Genomic DNA, 14,338 nt, shown 5'->3' on the forward strand with positions numbered 1-14,338 from the left:
AGGACTTCTTCTACCAAGATCTTCTTCGGATCATATCGGTAGGAAGTAAGGCTGTTTATTTGGTCTCCTTCGAATCCCTCTCATTCGATTACAGGTTTAGGTATGTCTACAACCCAATCACATTTGACAGGCCACTCTGGACCTGGAGGAGCTAGGATGAAGATAAACTTCTCTTTCCAAGGGCCTACGTCTGAAGTAAGGGGATCTAAATATCTACAATCCCTACATGTAGACAGATAAAAGAAGCCCGTATTGGCTGATCTACCAGAAGTGGTAAAAGAATACAAGGTCCAGAAGTTATCAAAATTAAGTTCGAAATGGTGAACTCTCATTATAATTATAAAGAGGATTATCTGACGAATGGAATTGGGGGATAGCTGCATGGGGCATAATTCAAGACGACTAACGATCTGAGCTACATAAGGAGCTAAAGGGAGTCATAACCTAGCATTAAAGTGATGAAGCAAGAAGGCGCAGAAACCCTTGGGTGGACGCTGCATACGGTTAAACGACCTTGGAATAACAACTTCGAAGCTATTGGGAATATATTCTCCTTTATGCGGTGAATTTGTTGCTTTACAGTGCTAACTATACCAGCCCAATGACTATGCTCTAACATAGCTTTGTATTTTTCATAAGTAGGATTATCATCTGAGGTAGACTCGTCAGCTCGCCTATCGCGACATGACCTAACCTTTGACGGACCCTCATTGGGAATGGGGGACTCTATTCTATTGAAAAGAGTAGCAGAATTAGAATTAGAATTAGATTGGGAAGAAGACATAGTACCTTGAATGCCAAGGACGAGGTCGAGCAGCGAGTATTGGGATCGATATAAGGATAACAACGACCTTGACATTACAAGAGTGGCAAAGAATTTATTTGAATAGAACCTCTATATATATAGAGAACTGGAAGGGATAACAAGAAAAGGAAGAACCACTCCGGGGATGACCCGTATGGGCACAATGCCCATGGTAACCACAATCGGACAACACATGTCTCACTCGAATCGAGGCAGTGGCTTCAGAAAGATGGCTATTCAACTTCTGTAAGCATGAAAGGTCATACACACAAAACTGGGAGACTAATGATAAGGGAAAAATATGAAAAGACGAAATGACCCATTCTTAAGGGTAAAGTGGTTATTTTGGTTAATAAGCATTTCATTATGGCAATAATCCGCCAGATAAGATCTTCAGACAAGATATCCAGCTTTAATCTAGGAGGATTAAATGGCGTGCAATTTGTGAGCATGATCAATGGGAAACACTGATTAACATTGCATATAACCCTCATAAACGAGCACTTACCATAAATTCAGTTTTCTTATAAATGAGAGAAAGGAAGTCATTAACAAGGTAATGTGATTCTGTTCTTAGAAACTGATAATCTATATTCTCTATCTCAAAGTTTGACTTAGGCATCGGAGTGTCATCGTCAGGGACGAACCCGACTAACCTAACGATCTTTTGTGGTTCTCAGGTACTATTGGTCTATTCGACAACTCCCACATATTGGAAGATAATGCTCAAGGTCGAATTTAATATTCTTCGAGGCGGATCAGTTGGATAGGATTTTCTCGTGATTTCCACTCCACACTACTCAAACGAAATTAACACTCACTTCCATAAGAGAATGATCAACGAAGGAGGTAATCCGTACTCAAACTAAGTTTATACTTACTTCCATATGGTGCTTCTGCATATGTATGAACAGAATTTATAATTTTTATAATTTTAGTTATTTATACTAACTGCTCGAACACTAGTTTAATTGGTATAAGTAGAGGTAATAAATTTTTTTTCGTACATATGTAGAATCATCATATGGAAGTAACTATTAATTTAGTTTGAGCACGGATTACATCCTTCGTTGATCATACTCATATGGAAGTGAGTATTAATTTAGTTTGAGTAGAGATTACATCTTTTTGTTGATCATACTAAATGTATCGACACGTTTTAACTAGTCGCAAATAGGATTATATATATTTCTTGTTGATGTGCATAGGGATAAATTAAATCAAATATTCGCGATTGTATTTGAGATTGATGAATAAATGTATTATGCGAATATATTAATATAAGACGACTAACACGAATTGTGATAGCATGTTAACCTTTAGGATATCTATATAAGCATATTACTCATTGCTATATTCTTGAATATTAACGAGGAATACGTTGTGTGAGTAATTATTGTAACATATAATGAAAAATTCATGCAAAATAATTAAGGAAACTGATACTGATGCATATAATAGTGTTATTACAAAACTAAAATAAAATAAAATAAAATAAATGGATGCAATCAGTATCATCAACGGATGGATACTGCAACTTAATTACTTTCATATTAATCATGGACCAGAAAATTATCATATACAGCACAGGATACCCGTTGTGTGATATCCCCACACTCTTTTACTTCAGCTGTGTAGCAATATAGCACAGGACATCACAACAAACATGGTACCCCCACACCACCCCAGTGTGTAGCTAACAAGCACAGGATATTCCCTGCTGCCCCGGAATACCCCGGTACCCTACGCGCCATGGTACCTAGCTTAATTCACATTTTTTTCATATCTTAATATCAATCACATTTTCATAAACCATTGACTGTGTTTCCATTTCATTATAATATATGTTTTCTCATATATAGTAGGTTGACGAATTAATGAGAATACTTAAACTCACTCGATTTTACTCAAAAGCAAATCCTACGTAAGATATGGATAATCACAAAGTACTTCGTCATTATCTTTCAATTTCTCTTAATTTTTTTCTCACTCGATATAGTAAAATTACTCATTATACATCCCAAGAATAATTTTTTTACAAAATACAATTATCGATGGATTTATTGCATCTCTTATGGTACCTGCACAGTGTAGATTTTGACATCTTAATTATGATTAGTATTTCAATTGTCTTTTAACTACAGCTTTGCAATAATTAATGATTATTTTCCTATTATGTAAAACTACAGTAATTTGGGCAGAGCCTTGCTCATGATTTATTTGAATTGTTATATAGTAAGTGGATAGGGTTAGGGGTGAAGTTATTACTATGCATGGGTTGATTTGTTCCACATTGTGTGTAAGTATGTATATATCCCCCTACACATCCTATGTTTCTTCATGTTTCAAACAATTGTCTAGGTAATTTGTTTCACATAAATGAAACTTGTTCATGATTCTCTCTAGACCCCACAAATGTATGAAGTTTTTCTTCAAACAAATCCTTTTGAAGAAGATAAATTAATCCCAGAATCGAAAAAGGCTTGTCTCTCTATGATAGATCGATATTCTAAAATACTAGATTGAATTTTGAGAGAATTCTAAGACATGGCCTTTTTCTTTTTTAAATTTGTATGATGAAATTGACAGGTGTTAAAAAAAAGTAAAAGTAATTACCAATTAGAATGTCGGTCTCATCCTGGAAGCCAACACAATCCAGCATGATGAACTTTTCAGTTGGGGGCATGATAGATAAGCACCAAGTGAAGGATAAGGTGGGGTGGTATTGGGTGCCACTGGCACAGGAAAATCGCGCTTGGCGATAGACCTGGCCTCCTATTTCGGCGCAGAGGTCATCAATTCGGACAAAATTTAGTTCTACAAGGGCCTAGACATAGTAACCAATAAGGTGAGCAATGAGGAATTCGTCAGCATGCCACACCATTTGCTTGGAATCATTGATCCCGAGGTGGATTTCTCTGTACATAATTTTGTGCATCATGCATTGCTGGCTGCTGATGCCATCGTACAAAAGAATCAGTTGCCAATCATTGCTGGTGGGTCCAATTCATTCATACAGGCACTTCTCAATAACGACACTGAGTTACCCTCCAAGTACGAGTGTTGCTTTCTCTGGATGGACTTGGCGATCCCATTCTTGCATTCGTACATGTCGAGAAGGGTTGCTCAGATGGTGGATAATGGGTTGATGGAGGAGGCTAAGATATTTTTTGATCCAGAAATTCGTGACTATGATAATGGGATTAAGCGTAGCATTGGAGTCCCCGAGATGGATGAGTTCTTCAGGAGTGAGGGTCTAGTCGATGGCGAAACTAGGACTAAGCTTCTTAAGGCAGCTATTGATGAAATTAAGATGAACACTTGCAAATTAGCTTGCCGTCAAGTTTTAAAGATTTTAAGGATGAGGGAGGAATTTGGGTGGCAGATCCATCGGTTGAACGCCACAGAGGTATTCCTTCAACACGGTGGAGATGCCAATGACGCATGGGAGAAATTGGTGCTGGAGCCTAGTATGAACATTGTGGCTCGTTTCATTTGCAAAGAAAACATAGATCTGAAACCGACTGCATATGAACAATTAGTATGATCAATTATGTACTTTCGTGCATATGAACAATTAGTATGATCAACAAAATTTTGTAGTCCAATTGATATGATATACTAGTTTCATGGCGGTACAATTATTGTGAAAACATATTCAATCCTATATGCATTATATGTAATCCAATTTATATCAATTTAAACTCTAGTCCGTTTGATTAGCATTATCAACAAGAAACATATATAATCCTATATGCATTATATGTAATCCAATTTATATCAATTTAAACTCTAGTCCGTTTGATTAGCATTATCAACAAGAAACATATATAATCCTATTTGAATCTAGTTAAAACTTGCCGATTCGTTTAGTACGATCCACAAAAGATGTAATCCCTACTCAAACTAAATTAATACTCACTTCCATATGAGTATGATCAACGAAGGATGTAATCGTACTCCAACTAAATTAATACTTACATCAATATGATGCTTCTACATATGTACGAACAAAATTTATTATGTCTACTTGTACCAATTAAACTAGTGTTCCAGCAGTTAGTGTGATCATTAAAATGTTAGATCCTACTTATTTTTATAGGTATAAAAATAAAGTTTCTGCCTTGTAAATTATGAGGGGGTGTCACTTTTTTTCCTACACAAATTATGAAAATTAGTTTTTACAAGACTAAAATTATAAAAATTATAAAATTAATAGAATTAAAATTACTAAAATAATTAGTGTTATCAATAAATATAAGTAGAAATACTATGGGTGTGTAGGTGGATATATATGTACACATATATATCCAGAGTTCTTGAATAAAGTTGAAAATTAAATAATATTATTCGCGATTGCATTTGAGGTTGATGAATAAATGTGTAATACGAATATATTAGTATAAGACACTAACACGAATTGTGATCGCATATTAACATTTATAATATCTGTAGAAGCGTATTAATCATCGCTATACTCTAGAGTATGAACGAGGAATAAGATGTGTGATGAATTCTTGTAACATTTATCTAATTTAATAAAACTCATATACGTACATTTATGGTGTTTCCATCAAAGAAATATGTAATCCTAGTTACCAAATTAAACTTTGTTTGTAGAATTATGTTGAAATATAATCCTACTCATATCAATTTAATGCTCATGTCAATACAATTAATATGATCAAGAATAGTTCCAAATTATCTTAATTATAAATGTGAATATATTAATGATGGTTGTATCAATAAAGTATAATATAGTCTTGTGCGATCCTACTTATACCATGTAAAAATTCATGTCACGTGTATTTATTATGATCATCAAGTGAAAAATCGTGTACTTGCAATTATTGTGGTCTACCAAAGAAGTTATTATGTTCATCTAGTCTAAAATCAATGTCCGTACAATTAGGGTACAAGCATTATGTGATGCTTTTACTAACAAAATATATATGTACCTTCCTGCATATGAACTATTAGTATGATCAACAAAATTATGTAGTCCTACTGATATACTGAGTTAAAATTCATGGCGGTACAATTAGTATGAAAGCATGAATATTCAATGCTTTGATCTACAAAATATATATGTAATCCTATTCATACCAATTAAAACTCATGTCCGTGCAATTAGCATGATCAACTCAACTAGAAAATAATCCTATTTGCAACTAGTTAAAACTTGCCGATACATTTTGTACGATCAACAAAAGATTTATTCCCTACTTGTTATAATTTGTAGCCTAATGACTTATTAGAAGGCCGGCCTTGGCAGCCCAATTACCTGACACACTTGGCAGCCCACAACCGACCCAGTAACCCAACCCATCTATCTACCTACTTATATCACATCCGAAACCCAAAATCTCACTTTCCCTCTTCTCTCTTTTTTCTGCGCCGTCTACTTTCTCTCCTCTCCAAATCCTCTCTATGATTTTCTTCCTTCTCTTCTCTGGGAGCCATGGCCACTTTCCTAAACCAATCTAATGGTTTTAGGAAAGCCACCAAGGTTTTCCTTCTCTACCACAGTTTTCACCCCTTTAAATAAGGGATTCTCCCTTGTAGCTAAAACATGAAGTTGTTTATCTCCTTCACCATTAACCAAAGTTCTTCGTGAAATATTGAGTTGGGGTCTCTATGACCGTGTGATACTGAGATCTGGGTGATCGGGGTTGTGGTCCGATTCTTGGTTTGTGTAGTTATCGTGAGTCGGTTCATTGTGGAAACGGTGCCTTGTGACTGTATTCCTTTATCGAGATATTGGATTTGGCTACTCTGAGCCTGTTAATCACTATACTGTTGATTTAATTATTTCATTATTTCCTTCATTTGTTATTATCATTTAAGTTGTATATTAGCCTGTAATAATCTTACGGAGTTTCTTACTCTAATTTTTGTAATAGTTGGATAGGATTTTCTGGTGATTTCCACTCTACACAACTCAAACTAAATTAACACTCACTTCCATGTGAGTATGATCAACGAAGGAGGTAATGCGTACTCAAACTAAATTTATACTTACTACCATATGATGCTTCTACATATGTCTGAACAAAATTTATAATTTTGATAATTTTAGTAATATATACTAACCGCTTGATACTAGTTTATTGGTATAACTAGAGATAATAAATTTTGTTCGTACATATGTAGAAGCATCATACGGAAGTAAGTATTAATATAGTTTGAGTACGGATTACATCCTTCATTGATCATACTCATATGGAAGTGAGTATTAATTTAGTTTGAGTAGGGATTACATCTTTTGTTGATTACTAAAAGTATCGGCAAGTTTTACCTAGTTGTAAATAGGATTATATATATTTCTTGCTGATGTGCATATGGATAAATTAAATCAAATTGTTCGCGATTGCAGTTGAGATTGATGAACAAATGTATAGTGCGAATATATTAATATAAGACGACTAACACGACTTGTGATCGCATGTTAACATTTACGATATCTATAAAAATGTATTAATCATTGCTATAATCTTGAATATTAATGAGGAATAAGTTGTGTGATTAATTCCTGTAACTTATAATGAAGAATTCATGTAAAATAATTCAGGAAACTAATTTCCTACTGCATACAATAGCGTTATCACAAAACTAAAACAAAATAAAATAAAATAAATGGATGCAATCAGTATCCTCAACGGATGGATACTGCAACTTAATTACTTTCATATTAATCATGGACCACAAAATGTCCAAATACATGAATCAGTTGCATATAGTAACAATTACAAGAATTGTATAATCAACATTAAGAATTTGCTCCATTTAAATTTCAGTAAATCTAAAGAAGAGATAAAATCTGTAGACCAGATTTATTAACGTTAAATTAATATAGATTTTATCATTATAATATATGTTTTTTCATATATAGTAGGTTGACGAATTAATGAGAATACTTAAACTCACTCGATTTTACTCAAAAGCAAATCCTACGTAAGATATGGATAATCACTAAGTACTTCGTCATTATCTTTTAATTTCTCATAATTTTTTTTTTTTCTTTATAGTAAAATTACTCATTATATATTGCAAGAATAATTTTTTTACAAAAAGTAATTATCGATGGATTTATTGCATCTCTTATGATACCTACATGGTGTAGATTTTGACATCTTAATTATGATTAGTATTTGTATTATCTTTTGACGATAGCTTCGCAATAATTAATGATTCTTTTCCTATTTTGTAAATACAGTAATTGGACATAGCCTTGCTCACGATTTTTTTGAATTGTTATATAGTAAGTAGATAGGGTTAGGGGTGAAGTTATTACTATGCATAGCTTGATTTGTTGCACATTATGTGTAAGTATGTATGTATAAATACTCCCCTAACATCCTATGTTTCTTCATTTTTCAAACAATTCTCTAGGTAATTTCTTTCAAAGCGATGAAACTTTTTCGTGATTCTCTCCAGAGCCCACAAATGTTGAAGTTTTTCTTGAAATAAATCCTTTTGAAGAAGAGAAATTAATCCAAGAATTGAAAAGGGCTTGTCTCTCTATGATAGATAGATATTATAAAATAGTAGATTGTATTTGGTATATGATTTGTTTGTTTTGTTTGAGATAATTCAAACACATAGCCTTTTCCTTTTTTTTTTATTTGTGTGATCAAATTGACAGGTTTTAAAAAAAGTTAAAGTAATTACCAATTAGAATGTCGATCTCCTCCTGGAAGCCAGCACAATCCAAAATGATAAACTTTTCAGTTGGGGGCATGATGAACAAGCACCAAGGAAAGGATAAGGTGATGGTGGTATTGGGTGCCACTGGCACAGGCAAATCGCGCCTGGCGATAGACTTGGCCACCCATTTCGGAGCAGAGGTCATCAACTCGGACAAAAATCAGGTCTACAAGGGCCTAGATATAGTAACCAATAAGGTGAGCAATGAGGAATGCTGCGGCGTGCCACACCATTTGCTTGGAATCATTGACCCCGAGGTGGATTTCATTGTACATGATTTTGTGCATAATGTAGTGCTGGCTGCTGATGCCATCGTACAAAAGAATCGGTTGTCAATCATAACTGGAGGGTCAAATTCCTTCATACAAGCACTTGTCAATGACGACATGAGTTTCCCTCCAAGTACGAGTGTTGCTTTCTCTGGATCGACGTGGCGATCCTGGTCTTTCATTCCTACGTGTCAAAAAGGATTGATCAGATTGTGGATAGCGGGTTGGTGGAGGAGGGTAAGGCTTTTATGACCCAAAAGTTCGTGACTATGATTATGGGATTAGGCATGCCATTGGGGTCCCCGAGATGGATGATTTCTTCAGGAGTGAGGGTCTTGTCAATGGTCAAACTAGGGCTAAGCTTCTTAAGGCAGCTATTGATGAAATTAAGATGAACACTTGCAAATTAGCTTGCCGTCAAGTTGAAAAGATTTTGAGGATGAGGAAGGAATTCAAGCGCAAATCCATCAGTTGAACGCCACAGAGGTATTCCTTCTACGTGGTGGAGATGACAATGAAATAGCGTTATTGCAAAACTAAAACAAAATAAAGTAAAATAAATGGATGCAATCAGTATCATGAACGGATGGATACTGCAATTTAATTACTTTCATATTAATCATGGACCACAAAATGTCCGAATACATGAATCAATTGCATATAGTAACAATTACAAGAATAGTATAATTAACATTCAGAATTTGCTCCAATTAAATTTCAGTAAATCTAAAGAACAGATAAAATCTCTAGACCAGATTTATTAACGTTCAATTAATATAGATTTTGTCTTTATAATATATATTTTCCATATATATGTAGGTTGACGAATTAATGAGAATACTTAAACCACTCGATTTTACTCAAAAGCAAATCCTACGTAAGATACGGATAATCAGTAAGTACTTCATCATTATCTTTTAATTTCTCATAATTTGTTCTCATTTGATATAGTAAAATTACTCATTATACAACCCAAGAATAATTTTTTTACAAAAAATAATTATCGATGGATTTATAGCACCTCTTATGGTACCTGCACGGTGTAGATTTTTGACATCTTAATTATGATTAGTATTTGTATTATCTTTTAACGACATCTTCGCAATAATTTATGATTCTTTTCCTATTTTGTAAATACAGTCTAAAATACATTAATTTGGACAGAGCTTTGCTCATGATTTATTTGAATGTTATATAGTAAGTGGATAGGGTTTGAAGTTATTACTATACATGGCTTGATTTGTTCCACACACTGTGTAAGTATGTATGTATAAAGACCCCCCTAGACCTCCTATGTTTCTTCGTGTTTCAAACAATTACTTAGATAATTTCTTTCACATCAATGAAACTTATTCTTGATTCTCTCTAGAGCCCACAAATTTTTGAAGTTTTTCTTGAATCAAATCCTTTTGAAGAAGAGAAATTAATCCAAGAATTGAAAAGGGCTTATCTCTCTATGATAGATAGATATTATAAAATAGTAGATTGTATTTGGTATATGTTTTGTTTGTTTTGTTTGAGATAATTCTAACACATGGCCTTTTCCTTTTTTTTTATTTGTGTGATGAAATTGACAGGTTTTAAAAATACTTAAAGTAATTACCAATTAGAATGTCGATCTCCTCCTGGAAGCCAGCACAATCCAACATGATAAACTTTTTTTTTTTTGGGTGAATTGTAAGTTTTCATTCATCCGTAATATTTACAAGGTACTCTGGGCATACCCGGAGAGGTACAAAAGACCCACACTAAAGTTTAAAGAGCAATTAAACCGTGCGGGAAAAGTGACAAGAGGACCCTATAGACATAATAAGGCCCTCGGGATTGGGTACTGCACCCTCAAAAATGAATTCGTTACGATGCCGCCAAAGGGTGTAGACTGTGCATGACAAAGCGAGGTGTCGTGCTTTGTTATGAACGGAGGATCCGGTTTTCTCCTTCTTGAGCCATTTCACCGCACTGTGCAAGGTGGACATACGTCGGTTGATCCCAAGCCATACTCGGATATGTGACCAAACGTAGGTGCTAAACGGGCACTCAAAGAAAAGGTGTTTGGCCGATTCTTTGGTGTTGATGCAAAGTGAACATAAGTCCTCCTCATGGAGGAACTCGAGTCTGTCCCGTGTAGCCAATCTGTTGCGCAGACCAAGCCACATGATGAACGAGTACTTCGGCGGGATGAAAGCCTTCCAAATAGCTGCTTTCCAAGGTTGCCTCGCAAGTTTTGGCCTGAAGTACTCATAGGCTTTCGACGTCTGGAGTCCCTTTAGGGTGGACCATCTCGTCATCTGCTCAATCGCTGCCTCTGAAGACCCAAATTCGGAGATCATCCTGTTGCGGATTTCGGCAAGCCGTTGAAGGAGTGGAGAATCCCCCTTCTTCGGTTGCCAGTCCCAGATTGATGCATCTCTGAGGTAGACACCGTTGACCCACTGTACCCACAACGTGTCTGCCTTGCGGTGAATGTTCCATAATACACGAGCAAGTAGAGCCACGTTCCAGGACTGTATGTGCCGAATACCGAGTCCCCCTTCTTCCTTGGGATGGCAGAGCAGATCCCAAGCGACTGGCGCCCTCCTAGAATTCCATAGGAAATTCCTACAAAGACGGTGAATTTTCTCGATGACCACCGTGCCGTAAAAATGCACGATTTGGAGGTGTTAACGGAAAGGCCGGATGCGTCTCTAAAAACTTTCAGGCATTCCATCAGGATGTGGATAGATGGAAGGTCTCCTCGAGAGAAAAGCATCAAGTCGTCAGCAAAGAGGAGGTGGGTGATTTTCAACTTTTCACACTTCGGGTGATAGTTGAAGTCTGAGTTGCAAGTCTTCCTCTTGATCATGCGGGACAGGTATTCCATGCCAAGTAGGAAGAGGGCTGGCGACATCGGGTCCCCTTGCCGTAGGCCTTTCTTCCCCGGGAAGAATCCGTGTAGGGGACCATTCAAAGATACAGAAAATGATGAGGTGCAGACGCACTCCATTATCCAGGCAATAAACATAGGGGGAAAACCATACCCGTGAAGTACTCGGGAGAGAAATGTCCACGAGACCGAGTCATATGCCTTGCGAAGATCGATGTTGATAGTACATCGAGGTGAAATCCGTTTCCTCGAGTACTGCCGCACCATTTCTTGCGCCAAGAAGATATTGTCGGTGATGTTGCGACCTCCAATAAACGCAGATTGGCAATGGTCGATTAGGTGCTCCAATGCAGGTGCAAGTCTGTCCGATATAATTTTCGTGATGGCTTTGTATATGACATTGCAGCACGAAATCGGTCGGTAGTCAGCAACGGAAGAGGAATGCTCTGATTTGGGCACGAGAGCAATGACGGTGTGGTTCAGTTGTCGTAGCATCCGTCCATTCCTAAAGAAATCCAGAACGGCCCTGCATACTTGATCACCCACCACATTCCATGCTTTCTTGAAGAAGCATGAGGAATATCCATCGGGGCCGGGTGCCTTGTTGTCGTTGATGTTGAATATTGCGTCTTTGACCTCCATTGCTGTGACTTCCCTGCAAAGTTCATCAGTAAGCTCGGAGGAAAGTTTGGGGCCATAATTGAACACTTCATCATCATAAACTTTTCAGTTGGGGGCATGATGAACAAGCACCGAGGGAAGGATAAGGTGGTGCTGGTATTGGGTGCCACTGGCACAGGCAAATTGCGCCTGGCGATAGACCTAGCCACCCGTTTCGGGGAAGAGGTCATCAACTCGGACAAAATTCAAGTCTACAAGGGCCTATATATAGTAACTAATAGGGTGAGCAATGAGGAATGTCGTGGCGTGCCACAACATTTGCTCGCAATCGTTGATCCCGAGGTGGATTTCACTGTACATGATTTTGTGCATCATGCATTGCTGGCTGCTGATACTATTGTACAAAAGAATCGGCTGTCAATCATTGTTAGAGGGTCCAATTCCTTCATACAGGTACTTTCAATGACAACAATGAGTTTCCCTCCTCCACCAACCCACTATCCACCATCTGATCAACCCTTTTCAACGAGTACAAATGCAAGACCGGGATCGCCACATCCATCTAGAGAAAGCAACACTCGTACTATGATTATGGGATTAGGCGTGCCACTGGGGTCCCCGAGATGGATGAGTTCTTCAGGAGTGAGGGTCTTATTGATGGTGAAACTAGGCTAAGATTCTTAAGACAACTATTGATAAAATTAATATGAACACTTGGAAATTAGCTTGCCGTCAAGTTGAAAATATTTCGAGGATGAAGGAGGAATTTGGGTGGCAAATCCATTGGTTGAACGCCACAGAGGTATTCCTTCGACGTGGTGGAGATGCTAATGAAGCATGGAAGAAATTCGTGCTGGAGCCTATTACGAACATTGTGGCTCGTTTCATTTGCAAAGAAAACATAGATCCGAAACCGACTGTCGGTACTCCATCCATTGCCGTTGCAGCAGCTACTACAAACAACTGGTGGATCTGAAGATTCTTGGTGAGCTTCGGGGATTCAAAACTCTCAATTTGGAATGATTACTACTCTTCATTTATGACGTATATGTTCGTGAATCCCATGTGAAACAAACAAATGTGATGTCACGAGAGTCAAATCCCAAAGCTCACCAAGGACTACACAGTGAGATTCTTCCCAATCATCATACCGAAAACCTGCGTAATTTCATTTGAATTAATAATAATTATGTCTGTAATCTCCGTTTCACAATGTATGTTAGAGATATCATTAGTTCCTATTTGGAAAATACATGTAGTTTTAAGTTGTTAATGAATACTGGTACATTTATTTCTATTAAAGTCCCATGAAGATTGCGTGCAATGACACATGCGCTCGGATCTAACTTAAGATACTTCCCAATAAATTTGTCCGAAATTTCAATTTTTGTCCAAAAAACATGACATGATATCCAAGTTGGATATATTTTGAAGTTTTTTAATCCTATGTATCACAAGAAATGACTTGACTGTAATATTTGGCGTTTTTTGCGAGATGGCAAGGTGATATGGCAACAAATGAATAAACTTTCAAATATTTGTTACAAAATTGATTTAAACCCTAGTCCACCCACTTACTAATTACCAACTACTACCATTTTAAACTACCTATGTCAATTGTTAATAATTTGCAAGAACTTTTACATATAATACAGAATTTATAATATAAAATATCTATTCATATATCTAACAAGTATGTGAAAAAATGTATTCTTTATATATTTTATATTTTTTTATGAATTTACTGTATCTAAAAATACACATCTATAAAAGAGTTAATATGTATAAAATAATTATTTAGTTAGTTTATATTAAATATTCTATATAAAAATATTGTGTGTAGGTATGTATGTATAAATACCCCCTACACATCCTATATTTCTTCACGTTTCAAACAAATATCTAGATAATTTCTTTCACGTCAATGAAACGTTTTCGTGATTCTCTCTAGAGCCAACAAATGTTTAATGTTTTCTTCAAACAAATCCTTTTGAAAAATAGAAATTAATCTAAGAATTGAAAAGGTCTTGTCTCTCTATGATAGATAGATATTCTAAAATAGTAGATTGTATT

General features: G+C 36.1%; 3 protein-coding genes and 1 pseudogene across 3 annotated transcripts; 3 read left to right on the top strand and 1 right to left on the bottom strand.

The window, feature by feature from the left end:
* The first annotated feature begins 3,677 nt into the window (after positions 1-3,677).
* LOC105180091 (adenylate isopentenyltransferase 5, chloroplastic-like) lies at positions 3,678-4,352 on the top strand. The gene has a single exon (XM_020691541.1). It carries the CDS (start codon positions 3,678-3,680, stop codon positions 4,350-4,352), a length of 675 nt encoding a protein of 224 aa, XP_020547200.1.
* Positions 4,353-8,484: 4,132 nt separating this feature from the next.
* LOC105180092 lies at positions 8,485-9,256 on the top strand (annotated as a pseudogene).
* A 1,291-nt stretch (positions 9,257-10,547) lies between these two features.
* On the bottom strand, positions 10,548-11,111 carry LOC105180093. Its single transcript, XM_011103742.1, has one exon. It carries the CDS (start codon positions 11,109-11,111, stop codon positions 10,548-10,550), a length of 564 nt encoding a protein of 187 aa, XP_011102044.1.
* Positions 11,112-12,382: 1,271 nt separating this feature from the next.
* Positions 12,383-13,241, top strand: LOC105180094 (adenylate isopentenyltransferase 5, chloroplastic-like). The gene is made up of 2 exons (XM_011103743.1): positions 12,383-12,718; positions 12,936-13,241. The coding sequence occupies exons 1-2, from the start codon at positions 12,383-12,385 to the stop codon at positions 13,239-13,241; spliced, it is 642 nt and encodes a 213-aa protein (XP_011102045.1).
* Positions 13,242-14,338: the final 1,097 nt, after the last annotated feature.

Source organism: Sesamum indicum, unplaced genomic scaffold, assembly GCF_000512975.1.
Source record: "Sesamum indicum cultivar Zhongzhi No. 13 unplaced genomic scaffold, S_indicum_v1.0 scaffold00319, whole genome shotgun sequence".
NCBI lineage: Eukaryota > Viridiplantae > Streptophyta > Magnoliopsida > Lamiales > Pedaliaceae > Sesamum > Sesamum indicum.